This window comes from Carettochelys insculpta, chromosome 28 (assembly GCF_033958435.1).
Source record: "Carettochelys insculpta isolate YL-2023 chromosome 28, ASM3395843v1, whole genome shotgun sequence".
Lineage (NCBI taxonomy): Eukaryota > Metazoa > Chordata > Testudines > Carettochelyidae > Carettochelys > Carettochelys insculpta.
In genome coordinates, this window is record NC_134164.1 from 3,876,227 (window position 1) to 3,901,330 (window position 25,104).

General features: G+C 54.2%; 4 protein-coding genes across 14 annotated transcripts in view; 2 read left to right on the top strand and 2 right to left on the bottom strand.

Moving 5' to 3' along the window:
- The window catches only part of ERBB2 (erb-b2 receptor tyrosine kinase 2), a 71,735-nt gene extending 69,092 nt beyond the window's left edge, over positions 1-2,643 (top strand). For all 7 annotated transcript variants that reach the window (XM_074978673.1, XM_074978672.1, XM_074978675.1 and 4 more), the window contains one exon: positions 646-2,643. In XM_074978673.1, the coding sequence (XP_074834774.1) occupies positions 646-1,016 (371 nt within the window). In that variant the 3' untranslated portion in view covers positions 1,017-2,643. The remainder of the gene's footprint in view (positions 1-645) is intronic.
- A 1,795-nt stretch (positions 2,644-4,438) lies between these two features.
- On the bottom strand, positions 4,439-8,499 carry MIEN1 (migration and invasion enhancer 1). The gene is made up of 4 exons (XM_074978970.1): positions 8,397-8,499; positions 7,602-7,699; positions 6,260-6,336; positions 4,439-5,681 (listed from the first exon to the last, which is right to left on the bottom strand). The coding sequence occupies exons 1-4, from the start codon at positions 8,456-8,458 to the stop codon at positions 5,598-5,600; spliced, it is 321 nt and encodes a 106-aa protein (XP_074835071.1). The 5' UTR covers positions 8,459-8,499; the 3' UTR covers positions 4,439-5,597.
- Positions 8,500-9,919: 1,420 nt separating this feature from the next.
- LOC142002802 (zinc-binding protein A33-like) lies at positions 9,920-12,731 on the bottom strand. The gene is made up of 2 exons (XM_074979216.1): positions 12,615-12,731; positions 9,920-11,374 (listed from the first exon to the last, which is right to left on the bottom strand). Exon 2 carries the CDS (start codon positions 11,053-11,055, stop codon positions 10,012-10,014), a length of 1,044 nt encoding a protein of 347 aa, XP_074835317.1. The 5' UTR covers positions 11,056-11,374; positions 12,615-12,731; the 3' UTR covers positions 9,920-10,011.
- A 1,785-nt stretch (positions 12,732-14,516) lies between these two features.
- The window catches only part of GRB7 (growth factor receptor bound protein 7), a 51,560-nt gene continuing 40,972 nt past the window's right edge, over positions 14,517-25,104 (top strand). The window contains exons 1-2 of one of the 5 annotated variants that reach the window (XM_074978955.1): positions 14,517-14,562; positions 22,756-22,846. Coding sequence is in view for 3 of the 5 variants with exons in the window: in XM_074978951.1 (XP_074835052.1) it covers positions 15,161-15,178; positions 22,756-22,846 (109 nt within the window). In the remaining 2 variants the exon portion in view is untranslated. Of the gene's footprint in view, positions 14,563-14,864; positions 14,906-14,972; positions 15,179-22,250; positions 22,285-22,755; positions 22,847-25,104 lie in introns of those variants that run through there. The other 4 variants (XM_074978956.1, XM_074978951.1, XM_074978950.1 and 1 more) reach the window with 4 other exon arrangements.

The following is a 25,104-nucleotide window of genomic DNA, read 5'->3' on the forward strand; positions in this document are numbered from 1 at the left end:
CCTCCAGGAGGAGCAACAGCATGAAATGAAGCGAGGGCAAATCCAGACTGACTAGCAAGGGAAGATTGCGCTACCAGGACTACTGGGTTTTCCAGACAATTTGAGCCATCCAGCACCCTGTCCTTTCTGTGGGTAATGGCTAGTAGAGGAAGCTGCACAAGAAAGCAGAATAAAGCTACCTGGTTAGGAGGTGAGGCCCCCAAAGGGAACGATTTAAAAACGAGGCTTTGCCAAGGACCAAGCGCAAAATGGCGGGAGGAGTCATGCACCACTCCAGGGCTCCAAAAGCAGCAAGGGGGGGCGTTGGGAAGGCAGACCCAGTTTCCATGACTCATGAGTAACAAGCAGTCTTGTAGTACCTTAAAGACTAACAAATGTATTAGGTAATGAGCTGTTGTGGGTAAGACCCACTTCTTCAGATTATTGGAGTAGAGCGTGTCCGGTTTGCCCAGTGTACATGGCAGAGGGGCGTTGCTGGCACACATGCAGGAGTGCGAACCCTGATGGTGTGGCTGATACAGTTAGGTCTGGCGATGGTGTCACTAGTACAGGCATGCTGGCAATGGGGGCCTGGTTGCAGGGATAGGCTTCTGGACTAGTGTTTCCATGGTATCATTCATTAGATGCTTTGGCTCCCTTCTGCAGAGTACGTGAACCAGACAGAAGATTGTCTCTCACCTGGCAACTACCAAAGATCCCAGGTGTCAACACTTGAGAAAGCAAAGGGACACCTGGGAAAGAACGGGCTGATCAAAGAACCCAAGAACCCCTTCCAAGGCAGCTTTGCCAATGCAGTGGAGAACCCGGAGTACCTGACACCACGCAACCTTTCCTTGGCAACTGCGTTTACACAAGCCTTTGATAATCCGTACTACTGGAACCAGGACCCTTCCAAAGTCAACCCCACCGAACCAGGCTCCGCAATCAATGGCTTCCCCACGACACCAACTGCCGAGAATCCAGAGTACCTCAGCCTCCCCACAGCCATCACGCAGCCCAAGGACACGTCGGATTAATGGCCACGGCCTGGTCAGCAGAGGAAGCTATTTCAGCCAAGGCAGCTTGGATACACATCGATGTGTGAATGGTAACAATTCATGTATGCAGAGCGAGCGAGTCCTGGAATGAAGGGATCCAGGGGAGAACAGCACCAAGGCCTACAACTGCTGGACCATCAAAACTCGAGGTGGCTGAAGACGGGAGATAGCCTGGGAGGACTGAACAGGGCTGGTCCCCATCTCACTCCAGTGAGCACGCAGGGACTGCGCTCTGCTTGCCACAAGCCTGACCTTCATTATCTATGCAATCGGATTCATTCTGACGAACACCTGGGTGTCCATGGACAATATGGGACCTACAAGGCGTCTTCCATCTCCACCTTCTCTGTGCAGGAACAGTCAGACCCCTCTCCACTTCCACACACCAGCCACTAGACCGCTTTGCTTATGAAAGCCAGAGCCGGGACAATGGTGGGATGGATATTCGACAGCTTTAATCAGAGTGATCCTGACTGACTGGAAAAATGTGAAACAATGCCTACAGGCACAGCAAAGCACCGGCATCTCCTCTGGCCGTACCACTAGCAAGAAGGACGAGGGACAGGCCTTCATTCACCTAGGGTACTTTTAAGGGTGGCTGTGCTGTCACAGCCTGATTAATGGGGCTACCAGCAATGGTTTTCTTTTAAGACACCTGTGGAAAAGCTTTAACAGGAGACGGTTTAAAAGTGGTGATGGATTGGATCAGACAGCTCAGAGCTTCTCCAGAAGGCCATGCTGACAGAATTAGGGCAAAGCATACAACAGACACTGTAGTTCAGAGCTTTCTATGTAATAAATAATCAAGAGCCGCAAAAGAAGAGGTATGCCCAGACCGAACCACCATCACCCCAGGTACTGGCCAACAGGGCAATTCAGGTGTCCAGTTTAGCACCCATTCTGGAGAACAGGATGGGAACAGGAGGCAAGGAGTGGAGATCAGGGCATTGGTCCTTTCCTGTTGTGCCCAGCAGCTAAAGAAACCTGCTTAACAGACCTTCACTCCAGCTGTCTGTGGAGTCAGGAACCAGTCCGCTGTCTGAGCTCTGTGAAACCAGAGGGCAGTGGAAACTGGTTTGCTATAGTAGACCTCTCACCAGGAGATCATCCATTAAGCTGGTGACACTTACTTTGACTTCCTGTTTTAAAACAACAAACTAAAAGGCGTAGCCAGCTCCCACTGCAATGATGCTGTCTGCACAAACACAATGGGATCCTCCTCACTGTACCTGGAATATTTATTTCTTTTTAAACCAACAGTCGCTCACAAAAGCAATGATCCATTTCCAAGACTGGCTGAGGTCCCCCGGTGTCGTGTCGGACGCAGAGTTCTGTTAAAGGCTCACTCTCTCCCCCTGTTTAGGTTTACACTGGCTTGTCGTGGGATGGCCCAGATAAGAGTCAAACCCCCACAGACCTACCGGTGCAGGAAAGAGATTTGCTCTTACAAAAGTTCTCCAGGGGATGGTTTGACTTATGCTAAGACATCCCCAGATCCTGTTTAAAAATGTTAGTTTTATGCACTGTATGAGGTGACTGCTGGATTATTTTTAATCAACTGTATCAAAACTATTTGTATATTTGAGAATTGTACACTGTTTTTCTACTTGGTTTGTCTGAAGTGTTTTGGCCCCAGAGTGCAAATCCCCTCTCCAGGCTGAGATGGAGGTGTTTGCTGTTCACTTTCTCTTATCAGCAAACATCAGAAGTAGGAATATTGAGCATTCAGCATCCACAGAAGACGGTAACACACAGCACTGCAGTAGCACCCTCCGACACAGGAGAGCAAATGGATGTAACCGGTGTTCCCTCTAATTTTTTCCGTGTGTGGAAAAAATTGTTATGTGCACCAAGGCACGGTCAGATACGCACCCCCAGTAGAAACACACGTGGGTGCTCTGCTACTCAGCTGGGTGGCATCTGACTGTCTCCTGTGTGGCCACCCAAGCACTCAGCTTACCGGGAACACTGGATGTAACCATGTTATCTCCCCTGCAGGGCTGCGTTTAGCTCAAATCATTTGTTATGCAGGCTGATAAACGGAGGCAGATACATGGCGAAGTCTGGCTGCCAAGTCCTACTTTAACATCTGCTTGATGTTAAACAACTATTGTGATGAGCACTTCAATCCAATTAAGCCACCTGATTGGGGATAAAGGGAAGCTGATGCTTCAGTCCCTGCCAGTGTCGTTCAGAGAGGACTAATGCTGCCTCCTGAAAGGACAGATTCACCTGCATTACCTGAAAAGACATCCACCTTTCTGAAAAAAACATGCATCTGACTAAGTGGGTGTTTGCCCAGGAAAACTTTACACTCCAAAAAATCTATGAGTCTCTAAGGTGCCACAAGACTTCTCGTTGTTTTGGCAGATACAGACTAACACGGCTGCCCCTCTGACACATGCCCCCTTTCTGACTCACTGTTGGAAAGAAGGAAGGCAACTAACGGTATTTCTCAATCTGGAATCTTACAGTAAGTGGTTTGATTAGAACCAGCCAACCCCTTAGTTTAACCTCAACTGTAAATGCCTCAGGGCTGATTGTAGGTGCTCAGATACAGTGATGAGGAGCACAGTGTAAGAAACAAGATAAAACAAAATGTCTATTTGCTCTAAAATGCTCCGGGCATTTCTAACCAGCTCTTCTGAGCCTGCTGGCCAGTCAAACTAGTTTCTACTGCTTCTCCGAGGGCTGGATTACATACACACAGGCAGAACTCCATCAGTGTAGGTAGCATCTACCCTGAAGCCCTCAAGCATCGGTGAGGCCTAATAGCTCTGGTGGCATGAGGCAAATCTCCCTAGAGCATCTGCTGTCCAAAAGCAGCACATTTTTACGCAGAGACCACAAATGATGTACAACCCTAATGGAAAGAGAGGCATAGGGAGTTATTACCTGCATGCAGCTAAACCAGCTCAACCCCCGGAGGTAGGAGACTTAACCTCATCTAGTTGCAGGTAAAGGACTCCCTCTGCCTTTTGCGAACGATGTGACATGCTAGTGGAGACAATCTCGATGCACGAGCATGCTTGTTTTCTCGGCAGCAGAAACAGCTTTATTTTATGAAAAGAGAACCTGAGGTAAAAGGCCAAGGGACTGCCTTTGAGTCCAGATCCACTGGTGAAAATGCACAGGTGCTAATTATTCACCTGCATATGGAAACCACGAATAGCCCTTTTTTCTGCACAGGGGCATACCTTTCTACTCAAATGTTTTGCAACCCTCAAGTGGCATGTTTTGGGGAATTCAGGGTTTCACAGACTGAAATCCATGAACGATATTTATCCTGAGCAAGTATGTAACCACAGATAGCGCTTCAAACCTTCCATGGCCCAGTACATGGCTCGTCTCACTTAGAGAATCCCTGGTCATTTACATCCCCAGACAAACTACAAAGGAAGAAAGTTTTATTGTGATTTTATTTACTACTGGCCTTTATTTTAAATACATGGTCTGTAAAAATAGTCACCCCTCCATAACTCAAACATAAGTTAGACACTGGTAGTGGGAATTTCATTGGCACCGCCAGGTTCTTATCAGTAACACCAGCATTCTGTGAACTCACTTCGCACTTTAGCTCATTCACCCCGTTGGCATTCAGTGTCAAAGGGCAAAGTCATGACAATAGAAAGTGAAAAGTGAGTGTTAAATGGGAGGAATGGAGGGGAGAGTTTTCTGCAGGCAGCAGATGGGCAATTAGAAGTCAAGTATCAGTCACTAATTATGGTTCCCACCAGAGGAGAGAAAATAAGTAAGGGATTTGATTATCCAAAAACTGATGTCTAATTGATCCTGCTTTAGCACTGGTTTAAACAGTGACAAGGGAGATTTTAATGATTAACGATAACATTCAGCATTTAAGAACAATTGCTTTTTTCCCTAAAACCTGCTTCTCATCCAAATCACCAGGTCTTTATAACAGCAGCGGTCCATTCTCTGCCAGACCACTATCTCCTATTCTTTGGCAAGAAATCTCTCTCATTTCCAGAGCATGGTGCTAAGCAAAATGGACAGCACTTTCTCACCTCACTTAGCTCTCCTGCTGGGGACAGGAATGACCATCCCATCTGCTAACCTCTGCCCCAACCCATCAGGGTTTTTAGGGAGGGTGGCAGTGAGCCAGGAAGCAGCCCAGGTAAATGCTATACAACTAAGAGAAACGGGGACATTTGTGGAGTGGAAGAGAGGTAGAAAATGATGGAGGGGGGATGCCTTCCTCCTCCTTGGGCGGCCGTCCGGGGTGAGACGATGTGCACAAAGTAGTACCAAAGTTCAATCCATCCTCCCCAAAAGCAACATATAATAAACTCTAAGCTGACCTGTCCCAAGTCCCCCGATGCAATGCCATTCCCCACAAGCCTGTCTGTACAGCAATGTTAGTCATTCTGGTTACCTTGGTTTCTCTCCTACACATGATACTGCCTGGCCATCTAGTGAGATAATTAAGCCAGAAGGCAGAGAGGAGCAAAGCAGCCAGGTAAGGAGATTTAAGACAGTATGGTCAGAGTTGAAGACAATCAGAACGAAATGCATGTACTGGCAAGGAGGGGGCTGCCAAGACTACAGGATGACACATGGAGGGCGGCTGTTGGTGATTTTTTCTAGTGGTTCCCCATTTCTGGCTCTTCTTATTGCTTCAATGAGCTACAGAACAAGAGAGAGTGGAGAGGCATTAATCCCTGTATCAAAGATTTTCCCACAGGCCTCTAATGGAGAAGAATAATTGAGTCCTCTCCCCAGACACACGGGCCAAGTTTTTCAAAAATCTCTGCTGATCTTGGGGGCTCAGCCTGAGCCATTCAGAAGGTGCTATGCATCGTCCCTCTGAAAAATCAAGGTACTTTAAAAGGAGTCTGATGCCAGGCATCCAAAATTAGTATTTGTTCTTGAAAACGCTGGCCAAAGCTTCTAAGCCAAATAATATGAGGCAGGCAGCAGTTTGTGGTTTAAACTGCACTACAGCAGGTTTCAGGATGGTGCCTGAGTTCTGCTATAGGCGGCATGAGTCTGATGTTAATCGCATGCCTTGCAGTTTGCACTATGCCTTGATATACTGTCAGAAAAGTAGCAAAGCCCTAGGATGATGAAATGGCTTTGAAAAACACATAGATCCCCAAAACAGAAAGCTTCTTGGTCAGCAGGGAGTTGTGAACACAAGTGTCCCTACAGGCACATTTCACACAGTCCCATTCAAGAGTCAGGCTGATATCTTGATAACTTACATCTTTTTCATACGGAAAGCCACCATTCTCGAGTTTGGAGAAGACAAGCTGCCCATTGATTTCAATTTCAAAGGCACCTTAAAAACAGTAAACACAACCAAGCTGTAACAATCCACACAGACCCTTCCAAATTCCATTTTTAATTCACTGACTAGTCCTACAGGATCCTATATTCAATGCTGAAGATCAGGACAGTGAGTCAACAACAAAAAACACCTTACGGAAGCAAGGTTAAAAGCCTGCTGCAGGCCTCTCTTAAAATATGTGCCTTTAGTCCAAAGATCTCCAAGAGCTACATAAAATGTCCTACACTTCACAACCTCACCACAAGGTTGGGAACCATCCTCACTATACAGAAGAGGAATACAAGCCACATGACTTGAGACTGGTCACACAAAAGATGAGACATTCAGGTATGTAACCCAGGAGTCCTGCTGCATTAGATTACACAGGTTCAAATTTACAGTTAAGGATCAGTCTCTGTACGTGAGAATTTCTCAACAGCTGTGCACAATTGAACCTACATAAATAACGTTATCTGTCCTCTCCCCTACTAAGATTACAGCTTCTGTCACTTGGTCTGAGGCAGTTACCTTATCGGACACTATGTGCTAAGCAGGGACAGATCGGGTCACATGCATGTGTACTGCAGAATCCAGCACAATAAGAAAACAAGACAGGACTGGAGCATAGCACACACAAAGGGGATTCTTTATATGCACGAGCTCTGTCCTGCCATGGGCCCTAGAAGTTGCAGATTCCAGCAGGTTGCTAGTAAAGAGAATTCCATAGCCATGAACCTCTCAACCAAAGCAAGGCCCAGCCCAAGCTCCAGACGGGATGCTCTTGCTGAGCAGAAGGTCCCTTGCCCACAGCACTCCCGGGTTGGGCCCACCACAGATGAGGGCTGCTCTGGCCTCCACCTATTACCATAACCAGTAAGCCTCCTCTGCTGAGGGTGAAACCAGTTAACATCTGATGAAGCGGGTCTTTGCCCACGAAAGCTCATGCTCCAAAATATCTGTTAGTCTATACGTTGCCACAAGACTTCTTGTTGTTCTCAAAGCTACAGACTAACATGGCTCCTCCCTCTCTGAGACTTGTCACCAGTTAACTTGTTAACCTATTAACATCCCTACTACATACTCCACGGGAAAACCATGTGTATGAAACCAAGCTGCCTGCTTTCTTCTCCCATGCACTTTTAACCCTGTCACCGTTGAATTACTTGTCAATGCACAAAATATGCCATCTAGATGGCCCTTAGAGGACAAGGTTTCGAGTCTTCCAGGTTGGCATGGTAGCATCTAAATAGTTCTGAAAGTTTGGTGGGAAATCCTACCTTTCCCCCCGAGCCTAGATTCAATTTCTATATCTGGGTACTCTTCTTTCACTGCACTTGCCAATTCCAGGTATGTGGACTCAAACCCACAGGGCTCACTAAAGCGAAAGGAACAAAAACAGAGGGTTGGAAAAGGTGCGCACAGAGTAAAGCTTTGAAAATGTTCCTGAAAAGCAAACATGGGCAAGAACAAAATCTCAGTGCCATTGCAGTGCAGGGCGGGGACCTAGCGGGAACTGAAACACACAGCAACGCACAAGGAGGATGGACTGGATATAGGACATCCCTCCGCAGCCCATCACCCCCTCGCATTCCCACCGAATCCCTCACCCGCCTAGGCACCCATGAGCCAATAGCCGCCTCTCTGTGCCCCACCACTGACTCCCACCTGCCACATTTGGCTCGCCACGAAACGCTCCCAACACAGCCCTCAGTGACAAGACGCCTCTGCAGCGCACACAGCCCCGCATCTCCCACCCCTCGGTGAGCCACACAGCCCCCCCGCCCCCTCCCACCCCCTGGGGAGCCCCCCAGACACCCCCCCCGCCGCCTCCCACCCCCTGGGGAGCCCCCCCAGACACCCCCCAGCCGCCTCCCACCCCCGGGGAGCCCCCCAGCCCCCCCCCGCCCCCTGGGGAGCCCCCCAGACACACCCCCGCCGCCTCCCACCCCCTGGGGAGCCCCCCAGCCCCCCCCCCCGGGAAGCCCCCCAGACACCCCCCAGCCGCCTCCCACCCCCCGGGGGCCACACAGCCCCCTGCCGCCCCGCGGGGGGAGCCGGCCCACAGCCCTCACCAATACTCCACCACGATGCGGACCGCGGCGGGGGGCGCCGCCGGCTCGGACCCTTCACTCATCGCGGCCCCCGGCCAGCGGCTTCCGCCCGGCCGCCCGCGCTTCCGGGTTCCCGGGTCACGTGCAGGGGGCGCTTCCGGGCAGCTGAGGCCGTCAGCGGTCCCCTCCCGACCGCCGGCCCCGCGCGCCAGCGGCCCCTGGGGGCGGAGCGGGGAACTGCAGCCGGCGCGGGGTGGGGAGGGGCTGTCACCTGTCTTCGGAGCGCGCCCCCCCCCACCGGAGCCTGATCCCCGCCCCCACAGGATCCCTCCCACCCAGGGGCCCACACAAGACCCTGGGGTGCCCCGTCCCCACGGGCTCCCGCCTGCCCTGGGGCGCCCATCCCCCACAGGGTCCCCACCCACCCTGGGGCCCCCGTCCCCATGGGGTCCACCCCCCCATCCTTCCTTCCAGGTGTGCCTGTGCCTCCGGGGTGCCCCACCCCATGGATCCAGCGGGTCCCCGTGCCAGCCAGGGGTGCCCTGTCCCAAAAGGGTCTCCTTCCCACCCAGCCAGGGGATTACCCACACGCACGTGCCGGGGCCCCCAGGCACACCTCTCTCTTCCTTTTTCCGGCAAGACCCTGCGCGCGCGCACACACACACAAAACTCTGGAAACATCCATTGTTACACACACACACACACACAACTCTGGAAACATCCATTGTTACACACACGCACACACATACACACTCTGGAAACATCCATTGTTACACACACACACACACAACTCTGGAAACATCCATTGTTACACACACGCACACACACACTCTGGAAACATCCATTGTTACACACACACACACACACACACACACACAACTCTGGAAACATCCACTGTTTTGAATCTGTTTTATTCGACTCCACCAATGCTTCACTTCAAATGGGTTAGTCAAAAAACCAAACAAACGCCGAAGGAGGGTCCTGAGGGTTCGCACCAACTGGCCCCGTCTTTCTCAGAACCACTTTTGTCCTCCATTTTTTTATTTATGACAAACTTTTACCCCCTCATGGCCACTCCAGCAGGGACCTGCGCTGGCGTGAGCTCTTCTGCTTCATGACAGCCCCTGCAAACTTCTGTAAGGTGGTCAACCCCCGTAAAAGGTTTTGCTGTCTCTAACAATGGCGTTAGACGAGCCCCTAGAGTTGCCAACTGTGGAAAGCAAACTCAATAACACCCCAATGTGTTGTGTGCGTTTGTTTTTAAACTCATGATTTTTAAGCCAGTTTCCTCATTTTTGGGAGCCTGACTCAAGATCCTGGAGCCCCTTGGGTTGGCGATACCGCCAGAGGATGATTTATCACATCAGGATAGAGATCAGGGCAGGGGACCATGGGACAGCAGCACAGGTGTCACAGAAGCTACCCGGGGAAATCCAGTGAGCCTCCTCACACCCCAGACCCTGAGCTCCACACAAATAAAACACTTCCAGCTGTTGCAGAGTAGCACTTAAGTTTATTTCTCCTCTGTCCCTTCACTGATTGATACCTTTACTTCATTGTTTACTTCTAAGCCAATCCAGACCCCGCCCCCGCCCCCATTTGCCTAGGGAACCAGGGTGGCAGCCGTCTCCCTGCTTTAATTGCACAGCCGGAGAGGCTCACAGTCCTGCTCAGTCAGTACCAGGCCGGGGCAGAAGAAAGGGTGTAACGGCTCCTGGAAGTCACCCCTGAGAGTGCAGATCTCTGCCATGCTCTTGGCATCGTAGAACCCAACCCTGCCACTCTCGTAGTCCAGGCAAACACCCACCTTCGTGGGGCTGGAATCCAGGGTCAGCAGGGCTGGAGGGGAGGACAAGGCATAGAAACAATTGCCTTGTATCTTCCGAAGGGCCCAGTATCCATTTTCAGGGTTGAGATCTTCCGTTGCCTTGCGGTTGACGCCATGCCTGGCTACACCAATCACCCAGTTGCTTTTGTGCCCCACACTCACTTCCCAGTAGTGCCTGCCTGAGTGGAAATCCTGGGAGCAGAGGACATAAAGACATGGCTCAAAGCGCTCTGGGTTCTCTGGGACAGCCTGGGCGCCAGGTCCCAGTTTTGCCGATTTCAGGTCTCTGGAGATCTGCAGGTGCGAATGGGCCGTCTTAGGGTCTAAGGTGAGGCATTCCAGAGCAGACTGCGTCACGTACCCCAGCATCCGTTTGCAAACCATGTATGTCAGAGAAGGGCTAGAGAGGACCGCCGGCCAGTGGTGCCTCAGCTGTTTGTGCTGCTGGTTCAGCTCATCCTTGAGCTGATCCACCTGGCTCTTGGCCACATCCATTAGGTGTCCGTCAGGGTCCTCCACCTCACTCAGGTAATCCATTAACTCCAGAAGACAGGCTGCCCTCTTGGTGATGTCCTTCACTCCGTCCCCCAGGTGACTGACGACCTGCCTCTCAACTTGGTCAATCATAGCCAGCACAGACTGTTCCTCAGCATACAAGAAGCTGTACATCTTCTGGAAATCCTCCATCACCTCCTCCCGGAGGGACTGGAGGCCATGCTGAGTAGCCTGGATCCTTTTTTTGTAGCAGCCATGGAGCTTTTCCACCCCTTCCTGAACGTCCAGGAAGTTACAGACCACGTCTTCCACTTTGCAACTGCTCTGAACCATTGAGTGCCTCTCAGGAGCCTCCATGGTAGGGCCACTGTTCACTCTCCCTTCCCTCTGCTGTTTCAGCTGTCTCGGTGGGAGTTTAACAACCCAGGAAGGTGCATTCAATGGCCCGCTTTCCCCCCCCAGCTGGATCTGCCAGCGCTCCACCAGGGCGATGCTTCCTCAAGGCACAGGAAGCAATGTACTTCCAAAGTCCAGCCCCACTGGCCCCGGGACAAGTCCTGGTTCCCACCCTGCAAAGTGCGTAAGTTTCGGTTTCTCTGAAAGCAGTGGGAGGATGCCAAATGCCAGTTGTTTGTGAAATCCACGGGTGTTTGCCAAGGGCAGGAGAGCTCCTCTTCTACAGCACAAAGCACATTGTGAGATAAATAAATATTGAGCCTCTCTGCGCACATCTGGCGCACATCTGAAGTCTCCCACCTCTGCCCGTCCTCTTTCCCTTCTCTCACCACAACGGCCGGTGGGTGCCTGAGCTCACGAGGCAGCCTGGAGGCCAGAATGATTTTGCACTGAACACGGGTGCAGCTGGGTGCGGGATGAAGCTGCCACAAGCGGCAACTGTGTATGATGCCAAATGCAGGAAGGAGGGAAGAATAAACTTCTAAAACCAGATACACTTTATAAACCAGCAGCCAGGGCAGATTCCTCAAGCCACAGGCTGGCTCAGCTAGCCTATTGTTTGCTTCTGTGACTCAGAGCCGTGCTAGCCAGAGAAAGCCAGAGACACAGCCCAGAAGCAAGTCTATGCTGGGAGGAGAGCTGCAGCCATAGGTTCTGAGACACAGCACAGAGAACACGGCCATGCTGGGAGCAGGGCTGCAGTCATGGAGCCAGAGGGGCTGGAGAAGCCTCGGGGAAGCTGGAGGCCAAGCAGCACAGTGGAGCTGGGGATACAGAATGCTGGAGCTGGGTGCGCTGAGCAGCCGGGGAGAGCAGAAGGTACCCTGGGCAGAGGCCCAATGCAGGGCGACTCCACCAGCCAAGGGGCCTGGTAGGCCGGACTGGGTACGGGGGGTGGGGCGGACACTGGAGAGAAGGATCCCGCCACCAGAAGCAAGTGTCTGACCTGCATTATACCCGCATCACAACCAGGCCCTGTGACAGAGGCTGGGACCTTTGAGGAACAGACTGATGTGCTCTGACCATTCCAGAGGCACTGTGGGGGTCTCCCTGCCAATGCCGTTAACATTCTCCATTTTTTTCTTTACTCTTTCGTTTTTAAGTTGGTTGCGGTTTAACGAATTTTATTTGCTTTGAACTCCATGCAATGCTCAACAGGTCAGGGCAGGGTTCCGTGCAGAGGGAGCACCCCGTAGAGGGGACACCCAGGCTCTGCCCTAGGGGACCCACAACAAGATTAGGGGTCAAGCCTCCAGGAATCCTGGGTCCAGCCATGTCGGGGTGATGGGAACTCTGCCACACAGGAGAGTGGCCGGGGAGCCCTCAAGATCAGGGAACCCTCTGGGTGAAGGCAGTGGGAGCAGGGACTCAGATCCTTCCCCTGGCCCGTTTCCCTGGGGCAGCGTAGAAGCCAGGAAAGTTCCCCTCAACAGCAGCACCCACCCCCCCCCCGCACTTACATCTGAAGTGGATGGAGCTGTGATCAGTTGCAACGGATCCCTGCTCTGTGCAGATGGTCAGTTCCACGGGGATGGGGACGGTGCCCTTGTCCGTCGGTGCATTGACGTGAAAGTCAGAAGAGACCCTCTGGTCATCTCCTCTGACCCCTGTAATAGAGACTCTCCCCCAGTCACCCCCTCACTTAGCTCAACATCTTCCGGTAAGGCATCCGGCCTGGAACTGGTTTGCAAATCTGTGTGGGCGCCCGGAGCTACAGCTCCGGTTCTGAGACGATAAAGCCAGAGGGGAGAAAACAGCCAGTCCGTGGCCCCCGTGTTTGCAGCCCATAGCACTGGGAGGAGCAGAGCTGGCAGGGAGGGGGCACTGGGACTATTTATACAGTGCTGCCACTGAAAGACACTGAACAAAACCCTGGCCCCTATACAGGGCAGAAGCTGAACAGCTGGTTGTTGCTCTCACACCAAGCTGGGCATGCTGCTGTACTGCCAGGACCTCTGGCCCCTGTGTCTCTGCCCCAGGACATTTCTGCCCTCCCTGTACGAAAACGATGAAAGGTCTGAAAAACGTGGCCGACCTGGGTTCGTTTAGTCTGGAAAAGAGAAGACAGAGAGGGGACCTGATCAACGTTCCCGCTAATCTTTTCCATCTCTTTGCAGAATACTTTTTAGCTGCCCCAAGGTGTGGGCACCCCCAGTAGAAACAAAACCTCGCCAGCGGCGCTCGGCTAACCAGCTGGGCAGCATCTGCCTCTTTGCTGAGCATCCTCGCACAAGCGTATGGTTGACAGAGAACACTGGACATGAGAACAGCTTTCAAGTACCTAAAAGGGTGTTATGAAGAGGAGGGAGAAAAATTGTTTTCCTTGGCCCCTGAGGGTAGGACAAGAGCAATGGGCTTAAACTGCAGCAAGGCGGGTTTAGGCTGGACATTGGGAAAGGCTTCCGAGCTGGCAGGGTGGCTAAGCCCTGGAATAAGTTGCCTAGGGAGGCTGTGGAACTGCCATCGTCGGAGATGTTTCAGAGCGGGTTAGACAAATGCCTGTCGGGAAGGGGGTCACCCAAGGAACGCAGTGGCCCTTATTGTAAATGAGAGCAGGGTGAGGCACCAGGAGCACCTGGACCCCATCCTGAAAAGTTCTGCCGCCCTCATTGCGGCGGGAGGGGATGGACAACGGCAATGCCATTAACCCTTTCTTTGCCACAGCGTTCCCTCGGAGAGCGGGCTCGGTAGAAGGCAGGGAAGCAGCACTGGTGTCCCATGGGTTGGGCAGCAGGTGGTCAGGAGCCTCTGGTGACCACATCTCCCTACCCAAAATATGGGACAGGGAGCTATGGGGGTGGGGTGGTTTCTCCAGCTCCCCTGCGCACGGGGAGCTGGGAACCAGGAACAGGGCAGCCGACACACGGGTGGGCTCCCGACTCCTGCCAGAGGCGCTGGGCTGCAGCAACGCAGGTCTGGCTCCTGCGAGCGGCGGGGAGCCAGGTGCAGCCATGTGGGTCCGGCTCCTGGCTCTCCTGAGCGGCGGGATGCTGGGAACCAGGCAGCGGCCGCTCGCCCCACAAACACGGGGCAATGAGGCCAGTTTGGAAAATAAATCAGGACCCCCTTCCTGGCCCCTGGAATACAGGGCTGGCCCGCCAGAACTGGAGTGGATGGTCACCATACAGGTGCCGGTAGAGTGCTGGAAAAACCAGGCTGGTGCTGACTGACGGCTAGCCCCCAAGCAAGCATCGAGGTGCACGACAGTGTCTCAAAGGGGCGGATGGGGAGCAGGGTGCAGTAAATCGGGGCCTCCCCTCCCCCACTGCTCACCGATGCGCCAGAGTTTCCTGCCAGCAAGGAATACTTGAGTGCTTACGTCCGGCCTCCCCTCACCCTCCGGCAGCCAGAAATAGCCCAGGACGTGGCTTGGCACCAAGTGGAGTCTGCGGGGCTCAGGATCCCAGGGTAAGTGCTGCTCCCCATGTCAGCCCACGGGAATTCCAGCATGCAGTGGGACAATGGCCTTCCTCTTTATTCTGGCTGGGAAGGGAGGGAGCTCAGGGCCACGCAGGTGAGGAAGCCATTGAGCCAGAGCAGGGCAGGAGGTCTGGCTCAGTTCTGCTCCTTGCAACGCTGGTCTTGTCGCTATTTGAAACATCCGGCCCTGTCATCACCCAAACGTGAAGTGCACAGGGCCCTCGCTGCGGCTGTGTGCTTGCAGGGCTCGGCCACCAGCTGAGTCATCTCGCAGCCGGGGCTGGAGCTGGGCGGAGGGCTGTGACGCTTGGAGCCAGCCCTTGCTAGTGGGGTGAGTGGACAGTTACAGGGGGGCAGAGGGAAGGAGGCTATGGAAGGGCACTGGGTTTAGCCACAGGGTGGGGGAAGCCTGCTAGGCGTTGGGTGGAAGCTGCGGCAGAGCATCGGCTCCAGAAGAGATGAATCGGGGATGCCGGAGGGCAGGAGGCTGCACTGGAAGAAGGCCCTGGGGGTGATTTGCTGCCTTTGCAAGTGAACCCTCCCAGGGAAGGCACAGGCATCCCTGGAGCAGAAAGGGGCACTCAGCATGACCTCCCACGCCAAGGTAATGGCTCCCTCTCTGCCGCGCAGGGTCCCAACTCTGCAGAAAGGTGGGAGCCTTGGGAGCCTGCCAGCCTGGGGAATGAGCCCTGCCCGTGTGGAAATCTGCATGTGCACATGGCTGCAGGTGTATGGGTTTACAAGGGGATACACCCACGCACTAGTGCATGTGTGCAGGAATTCATGCAAATCTGTACTCCTTGTGTTCCCCCCACCCCTAGCATACCTCTGTGCACAGGTTCACGAGGGGATACATGCATGCACTAATGTGGGGGTGTGCAGGAATTCGTGCAAATAGGTGCTTCCCTGTGCTGCCCTTCCCCCCAGCTCCCAGCACGGCTTGGGGACATGGGATGGGCTGAAAGTCAGGAGTTCTTGGGTTCTAATCCCACCTGGGACAAGCAAATCGCCTCTCTTCTCTGGGCTGCGCTCCCTTCCCTTGTGCAACCCCAGGGCATGGATTCAGATCTGGGGAGGGTGCCCCGTGCATGCCTTGGTAGTGGGGGAGGGGCAGAGCCAGGACAGCAGCGTTACTGCGCATGCTCAGTACATGCCTAGGCCAAATCGGGGTGTCCACAACCCCCCCCCGCACATCATCTCTTTCCAGGGGAACTAAGGCACTGGAAAAATCCGGCGGGTTGGCAGATAACTTTGCAGTTGGCTGGCAGGATCACTGTTTCTAATTCCTACCGAAAAGAAAGGGCAGGGGCAGAGGCTGGGGGGTCGTGGGTGGAGGCAGCGGTGCCGAGGTGGGGAGAGAGGCCTGGGTTGTCAGGGAGCCACAGGGTCCACTGATTCTAACGCCTTGTGGCAAAAGGGACACTGGTTAGGCTTGCAATGTTGTTCCTCACTCTGCAGAGAGAGACACGCACCGTCAGGGCCCCTGGGCCCTATCTCAGCTGTGGGAGGGGACTGGGGTCTAGGGGGTTATAGGAAGGGGCAGATACATCTGGGTTCTTTAGAAGATCGTCAGAATGCCCAGACTGGGTCAGACCAATGGCCCATCTAGACCAGTCTCCTGTCTTCCAGCAGTGGCCAATGCCGGGGCCCCAGAGGGAGCGAACAGAGCAAGGAACCATAAGCGACCCATCCCTGTCATCCATTCCCAGCTTCTGTCAAAGAGCGGATAGGGACCCCAGCCCTGCCCATTTCGGCTAGTAGCCCTTAAGGGACCTTAATGTACATTGCATCTGATGAAGCGGGTCTCTGCTCATGCTCCAAAATACCTGTTGGTCTATGAGGTGCCCCAGGACTTCTTGTTGTTCTTAATGGACCTGTCACCCCTGAATGTATCTCTCTTGTGATCCCTTTCGTAGTTTGGGCCTTTCCATCAGCCCTTGGTAAAGAGTTCTACAGGTTGACAGTAAAGAAAAAAAATCTTTTGTTTTAAATCTGCTGCCTATAACTGTCATTTGGAAAGCGCCTCGTGTTACGTCAGTGAAGGAGTAAGTGCTGTTTTCTTACTCAAATTTTCCACACCATTCATGATTTTATAGACCGCCCACCCGTTAGTCTTCACATTTCCATACTGAAAAGTCCCAGTCTTTATAAGCTCGACTCAAATGAAAGCCGTTCTTTATCCTTAATCCTTTCTGTTGCCCTCCTCTGTGCTTTTTCCAAATCCAGTGTGTTTTTTTTAGATGGGGCGACCAGCCCTGCAGGCAGCATTGAAGATGTGGGTGTACCATGACTTTATATAAAGGCAATATATTTTATGTCTTATTATCCGTTCCTTTTCTAATGATTCCCAATATGTGGTCAGCTTTTTAGATTGCCACTAGAGCAGATGTTTTCCGGGAACTATCCACAGTGATTCTAAGATCTCTTTCTTGGTGGAGAAGCTAATTTAGACCCCATCTCTTTGTATGTGCAGTTGGATTTATATGTTCCATGTACATTACTTTGCATTTATCAGCACTGAATTCCATCTGCCCAGGTGTTGCCCAGTCACCCAGTTTTGTGAGATCCCTTTGTAACGCTTTGCCCTCAGGTTGGGACTTCACTATCTTGAGTAATTTTATATCACTACAAATTTTGCCACCTGACTGTTTACCTCTTTATTTCTACTCTTTGTATCCTGTCTTTTAAGTTGAGTATCTGGCCATGTTTCCATGATCATCTAATTATCCTTCATAATGGTAATCTACAGAAACCTGTGGGAGAGCACTTCAATCTCCCTGGACACTCAGTAACAGATTTAAAAGTAGCCGTCCTACAACAAAGACATTTCAAAAGTCAAATGGAGAGAGAAATCTCTGAGCTGCAATTTATTTGCAAATTTGACTCCATCAACCAAGGATTAAACAGAGGCTGGGAGTGGCTGGCCCCTTACAAAAAGCAGCTTCTCTTCCCTGGGTGTTAACAGCTCCACCTTAGACACTGACAATGGGCCACATCCCCGCTGCCTGATCTGACTTGTTTTCTCCTCTTTGGATACCTACTATTGATAATGGGCCATTTTCACCTTGCTGAATAGACCTTGTCAGCTCTGGCCCTCCCTTTTACTGGGACCCCACTCTTTAAATAACCCTTGGAAACCACCCCTGCCACTCATGCATCTGATGGAGCGGGTCTTTGGCCACGAAGGCTTATGCTCCAAAATATCTGTTAGGCTGTAAGGTGCCACAGGACTTCTTGTTCTTAATACTCCTTCAGTTACTTTAGTGGCAGGCTCTTTGTAATCTTAATCACCCGGGCTCCCTCTGTTTATAAACACACTCCCTGCCCCACAGGCCAAGCCAGAGGCAGCATAGGCTCTGTTGCAGTTAAAACGCACACCCTAGCCCCAGACTCTGCTCTGAAGCAGACCTCCAAGTATGAAACTGAGAGGGTCCAACCTTGAGGGAGGCTGGGGCTGCGATTGCTGACAGCTGCCCCACGCGGCAGGCACAGCCCCGCTGCAGAAACAAGCACTATTACCTCTGGTGAAAGCAGCCAGGGGGTTGCCACACTGCAGCTTTCCAGAGGGGTTAGTTAGCTGCTTGTCTCCAAGCCCGGGCTGCCCGCTTGGCTTTTTCTTGAGCTGCTTGCCGGAACTAACAGCACCATTGCCTCATCTGTGCTGCTGTTTGAACCGGCCTTATTCCCCCTCCCCTCTTTTTCCAGCATAGCCAAAGGTGGTGTGAGGTAAAGCCAGGACAGAGCCTCAGCTCCTGCGCGTGAGCAGACGGCGCAAGCCCAGCCGAGCACGGCTGCTTTCTGAGGCAGCGGATCTGGGTTTAGAAGCCCCCGTGGGTGTGGCTTGCAGGTGGCTCTTAGCGGAAGAGGGGTAGGGAATGGAGGTGAGGGGAAAGAGCAGCCTGGGGATCCAGAGGGGCCGATGCACAGTACCCCCTGCTCGCCCTGCCTGCTCCCATCTCTGGCGGGATCTGCACTGCTGCGTCCTGTTGGGCGTTCTCTCCCAGGGCCAGGCTTGTGAAGGCGCCTGGATGTGCTTCTGTCCTGGCCGTTCCTGGAGAGCAGTTTTCTGTTCCTGGAAACCAAAGCTCGGTCTGTGTGCTGCATGGAATGGGAGGGGCCAGGGATGCCAAGGCAGCCGCAGCCAAGCCCGCACTGTAATTGTACAGCTATGAACAGCTTTTTCAGTCCTCCGGATGCCAGGACTGATGCTGTCTGTCGGGCAGACTGGGGGGCAGGCACCAGCTTCTCATGGGAGGCAGATCTCACTGCTGCTTTGCCAGTGGGCCTATTCACCTGAAAAATCAGTCCTTGGCTGGGAGAGGAGGAGCTGCTTAGGAGAGTAACACATCACCAGGGTTCCCTCTGACTTTTTCCCGCCATGGGCAGAATAAATTTTGTGATATGCACCAAGATGTGCACCACCCATAGAAACACAGGCTAGGGGTTGTGGGTGCTCTGCTGATCAGCTGGCCAGCACCCGAATCACTCCTGGGCAGCTGCCCAGGCACTCAGCTGGTGGGGAATGCTGGGTCTGGGTGGAGTATTGCAGGCAGGAAAAAGGGGATTCCCGGAGAACCCCTCCCTGATCTAGTTGAGGTTACCCCCATCTCCTTCTAGGGACTGTGGGTAACATCCTCATTCGCCATCATTGCTCCAATCCAGCCTCAGTCCTGACTGCGTTCCCTTCTACCCCACCAGCTGTCCTTGAGCGGAAGTTTGGTACAGGGAGAGTATCGTAGATTCCCCCTCGTTCAGCCTGTTTGAATCTCACCTGGGGCCTATTTCTGCTCCTCCCTCATGTCACACATCCGGGCAGAGTTCCTGTGGGCGGCATCCACTGGCTCCCTAGTTGGCTTTGAGGAGCAGTGGGCACTGTCCGGGGTTCTCTGCGCAGTGTCCCCTTGTGGGTCCCTCATTTTGCACCTTGTCTTTACCCCCGTTCCTGGTTTTTCCATTAGTTGTCCCATGTGCTCAGTTGAGCTCTGCACCTAGTGACCCCTCCGAGGGCTGCGCACTTCCCCCAGCCCTCAAACAGCGCTCTGATGCGGATGGCACTGCTTTGCAAGTCGGACAAATCAGACAGTCAGGGAAATAATTAGAAGGGGGCAAATTGAAAGAAATCCTTTTTCAGCTGAAATGCAATTGGCCGGCAGGACTCCTGCCCGCAGGATCTCACTGAGCTGAGCAGGATTTATATGCAGAGAATAAGAATACCCGGCATTAGAGCACAAAGGAGTGAAAATAACCAGGAGCAAACTTTGAATGGGAGATAAACCTGCAGGGCTGCAAGAGAACCTCAGACGAACCAGGGTTCTTTCATACATGGCCACAAGGGGCTTCCCATGCCTGGGGCTGGGCCTTGTGGGAGTCTGGATATTGAGTTAAGTGAAATTAACTGGACCCTGGGCTGATCCAGTCTGACACACCTGTGCTACAGATGCACTCCAGGTGACAGCCCTCCTCCAAGCGGTAGCCTGGCTCAGAAATCCCTCCTCCCAAGTACTAAGTTAGCAGCCATGAAACTAAAGGCTCCCTGGAGACTGGGGGATCCTAATTATCCAGAGAACCTCCCCCAGGCCCTGCCACGGGGCTCATTTTAACCTTGATCTCACTGAGGCCGGTGGTAAAGCGACAAAGGCTGAGACCAGCATCCCCCGTCAGCTATGCAAGTGGGCGGCCACCCAGGAGAGAGTCCAACGCCACCCGGCTGATTAGCCGAGCGCCCCCAGCTCGGTTTTAGTGCTGGGGTGGTGCACAGCTGCACATTCCTTGGCACACAGAAACAAATGTATTCATCTCGTGGATGGAAAACACCCGCTTGGGGATGGAAAAGATTAGAGGAAACATCTTTCAGCTCCCTCCTCTCCTCCCAAAGGAACGTACAAAACCCTCTTTTCCCTTAGCAGCAGGCTGGTGGGTCTCTTCTCGACAGGTTCTTATCGGCACCTGTGCCCAAGCGTTAGGTGAGACACGTCTGCTGAGCCGAGTGGGGAGACAGCAGCTCTGGGCTCCTTGGGGAGAAAGGAACCATGTGTTAATCTACAGCACCCTCTGCTGGACTTTCCTGACAGTGTCGGATATTGTTCAGGGGCCTTCACGCCCCCAGGGAAGCAGAGATGAACGGACGCCTGTAGTGGGGCAGGAGGTTCAGACAGGGATCCTTTCCCGGGTGCATCATCCTGTCACTCTGAGTTCCCAGCTCTCCAAGTCTCTGTGAGTTGGGATCAGTAAAAGCCAAGGCTGGTAGCAGGGTTCCCTCTATTTTTTTCTTTTTTCCATCTGGGGCAGAATCAATTTTGTTATGTGCACTGAGGTATGTGCAGATGTGAACCACCAGTAGAAACACACACTGTCAGCCAGCCAGGCACTCTGCCTAACCAGCTGGATGACACCTGAATCTCTCCCGGCAGCTGCTCAAGCGCTCAGCTTACAGGGAACACTGTCTGGGACTCGGAGACAGCTAATGACCACAGTCCCCTGCCAGGCAGGCAAGCAGGCAAATCCCCTCAGCCCCAATTTACAAAATGAGAAACTGAGGCACAAAGAGTGGGGGAGAGGGATTCTCCCGAGATCCACATCAGAATGCCAGGAATGGAATCCTTGTCCCCCACCCAATGGCTTCAGGGTTAACACACAAGGAGGAGGCACAACTGTGAAAGCAACCTGAGCCCCCCCGCCCCCCAGCTAAGGAGACCGCCTTAAAGACCCCAACAGCCTTCCCGGTGCTTTTATGGGCTAAGCTAAAACACATCCAGCTCCTCCAAATCCGCACAGGCACAAACGCGCCTGGTGCTTCCCCTAAATCAGAGGGGTTTGTTCCTGCATTCTGCGCCCAGATGTTCTCTCCCCCCATGGCAACCTCTCACCCCCCTGCCCCAGCAGCAGCTGCCCCCTCAGTGATTCTGTACATAACCTGGGAAGCAGACCGGGATCTCTCACAATTAGGTTCCAATCTGGTCACCAGCAGCGGACAAACGTGAGATTTTGCAGAATTACCTAGAATCTAATTAGCTTCCCAGGACAAACCGCTCATGGCATTAAATTAATTTGTTGCTTAAATGGAATTTAATAGAGGCTGACTTTACTGCTCCTTTTTGCTTTAGCTGGGGGCCTGTGTTCCCTTTCATTTTCCCATCCATGGGCAGAATAATTTTTGTTCTGTGCACCAAAGCCTGTGTGGATGTGCACCACCAATAGAGACACAAGCTGCCGGCTGTGGGCGCTCTGCTAATCAGCTGGGCAACACCTGAAGCTCTGCTGGGTGGCCGTCCAAGTGCTCAGCTTACAGGGGGCCTGGGCTCAGGATGCAAAGGGAAGCGATGGCTCTCAGGCTGGATGAGTTCACAAGGACTCTTTGCTGGAAGATCTGTCCTCACTAGCGGTCTGGACTGACACTGTGCTCCAGAAAGGTGCAGGCCCCAGCTTACAGAAGCAAACGCAGCGGGCACCTCAAGAGCCTGTGGGTGCTGGCAGAGGGGCGGGGGTCCGGGCAGAAGCAGCCCAGAGAAGCCTCTACTTCAGTCCGTCATTCCCCTTCAGCACAAAGCCAGCAGCAGCAGCGAGCTATAGCTGGGAAATTACAGCAAAGCGAGAGCCCAGATAAGGCTCCCAGCAGGGGCCGGTGGTTTGGAACAGAAATGGTCATAACTGCTTGGAGAGGACAGGAGGACGCGGAAGGGGGACTGCTGGGAAGTGGGCGCCATGGGCGAGGTAGGGTGGGCTCTTTGCCTTCCACGGACGGGGGATTCTCGTGCATCGGGGGCTGGCCTCGGGGGCCAGCTCTGATTTCTGCCAGGGTCACTGGAGGCGATTGGCACCAGGGAGAGAAAAGGGAGGTGCATCAAATGCCGTAGCCCACCCCACGGCTGGGGGCAGATCCAGAACGGTTCCCCAGCAGGGCCTGGTGGGATGCAGAGATGGTCTAAGAGCGGCGCCCAGGCACCACGGTGATGGGCACAGATGAAGACTCTAGACCTGCGGGAGTGGGGGGGTTCGCTCCATTCCCACGCCCGTCCCCTGCCTCCAGCACTAACCCCCACCCCGCCAGTGGGCTTTGCTGTGAAGCCGAGGGCTGTGTGGGCCACAGAAGCTGTGGCTCATGCGGGGCGAGGAAGGTTTGAGCCCCGCTGTCTGCCCCTGGTGGCACTGGGGCTGAGGGACTCTTCCTGTCCTCTCCCACAGGAGGCTGTGGCATTGGGGAAGTCGGGGCGCAGGATTCAGGCCTGGATCCGAGGGAGATCCCTCCGCCTCGCCGCTCGGAGCCAGGGGAGAGGTAGGCAACTCCCACCCCCACGCGGCCAAAGAGCGCGTGGGGGTTCCACGGCAAACACAAAGCGCAGCTGAAGGGGGCACAGGGATTGTGAGCCCAGCGGGCGTGTCGCCCTGCCCATGGCTTGGCCTCCCGCCAGCGACAGACCCCCGGGAGCTGAGAGCTGCTCCTCCAAAACGGGGTCCCACAGCCCTGCCAAGCGGCAGCTCGTCACCACCCTCCCTGCCCCTGCCCACAGGGCAGCGGAGCAGGGGATAGAACCCAGGTGTCCTGCCCTGAGCTTGCAGCACCAGCCCCCGCCCCCCGCCCCCAGGCTCCATGTGCTCCCCGGCGTGTGCTGCAAGCTCTCCCCTGCCATCCCCGCTGGCCTGCCCAGCACCTGGCCTTGGGCACTGCAATGCCACAGCCTGGCAAGGAGACTCTTCTCCACCCGTGGGGGCCTGTTGCTAAGAGACAGCGCAGGAGCCTTCCAAACATTGCTGCAACGGAGCCGTGCCTGAAGGCCCGTCGGTCGCGTGGGGGTGGGCACCAGAAGGTGCAAAACCACCTAAGGGCCCCCTGAGAATCCAGAGCTGGCAGGACAGAGACACAGAGAGGAATATCCAGTGCTCCCCCTCGCCAGCGACTGGTTTCCGACGTTCCCATCCCAGTGGCATCCCAGTCGCCACCGTCTGCTTGTTCCAACGCCACCAGCCACTGTCACTCCTCCCTCATGTCCTACGGTGTCAGCCTCTGGGTCCCACGCAGGGATCTGTCGGCCTGCCTGTGGGACAGAGCAGCTGCCCACAAGCGCCGTTCAGCGCCGAGGGGCAGCCTGGGCCAAGTCGCACAGGCAAACTGCTCGGGGACAAGGGCAGAATAAATTTTGTCCTGTGCACCAAGGCATGCCCCGATGTGCACCACCCAGAGAAACACAGGCTGTGGGCGCTCTGCTATTCAGCGGGGCAGCACCTGCATCTCTCCTGGGCGGCTGCTCACAGGGAACGCTGGGCCCCGGCAGAGCTGGGTGTAGAGGGGAAGCTGGTGGTGGGAGTGGAAGGACATTGGCAGAGCCCAGGGCTGGAATAGCAATGCAGGGGTACATGGGGCAGGAGTGAGGGGCAGCAGCTGCTCACACAGTGACCTCATTAAACCCCCAGCGACTGGGGTGAAGGGTGAGTTCAGTCACCCCCCTGGTACTCCTCAGAAGAGTCGCTCAGCGGCTGCTGGAACCCCCACTTCCCAACACCCAGTTACGGATCTAACCCACATCCCATCCTGGGCACAGGCATCTGCCCAGAGAGGTGCCTCCCGGCGGCCAGTCTGCGTAATTCCAGTACCTGTGGTAAAGCAGGAGGGGATTTTTCACAGCCAGGAATCAAGCCGGATGCTAAGCCCAGCAGGCATCCTGGTGCCGCCTGCAGCAAGGCAATGACTCGCAGCCGAACCCAGAGCTTTGCGATCTGCAGCCCCAGCCTCCTGCCACGGGTGCTAACGGAGCACCCCAACGTAGCTAGCAGGGACAGCCAGGGGCGGTGGGATGCCCTGGGTCCCAATCCCGGCCAGGATGCCTCGTTCCCACCGCCACGAGGAGGGACAAGGCTCTCATGCCTCAGTTTCCCCACCTGTGAAAGGAGGATCAATGTCCAGACTCTGCTCCCAGGGACGGGCAAAGGGTTAACATGGGCAAAACTCTTTGGGCTCATCCGAAGGGACGAGGCGCAGGCCAAGAGCGGCTTGGGAGAGGCTACAGGATGAATCAGGGGTGGGGAATTTACAGAGCCCTCTCCCTTCCCAGCGGGAGCCCTGGCACCCCCAAGAGAAGCTGCAGCAGATGCTGGATTGCTGCTGATTTATTGAACAGAGCGTTTGCTTGAATTCTGGGAGCATCACAGTAGCATTGAGAGACTGCTGCACGTTGCACCTCCCAGGGGCAATCCCTTCCCACACAGAGCTAACTAAGGGGCCATGCACGATCCCCCTGGAGAGGGGGAGAATGAGGCAGCAAGCAGGGCATAGCTAGGAACCGAACCCAGGTCGCCCGAGTTCTGGCCGAGGGCTGTCAGTACCTCTAAGGGCCAAGCCCCAGCATCTGTCTTGAGGCAACGGCTGGCCAGGCTGGTTGACTAATCTCTCCCCAGAGGGTCTGGCCCTCCATCTTCCCAGAGGGGCAGAGCAGCCTCACCCCCAGCTGACACTGAGGCTGGAGCTGGAGGGGGTGAACCACACTCTGGCTGGCTGGTTTCAGCTGGTTGCTGTGGCCTGTGTCTCAGGGGAGGGGG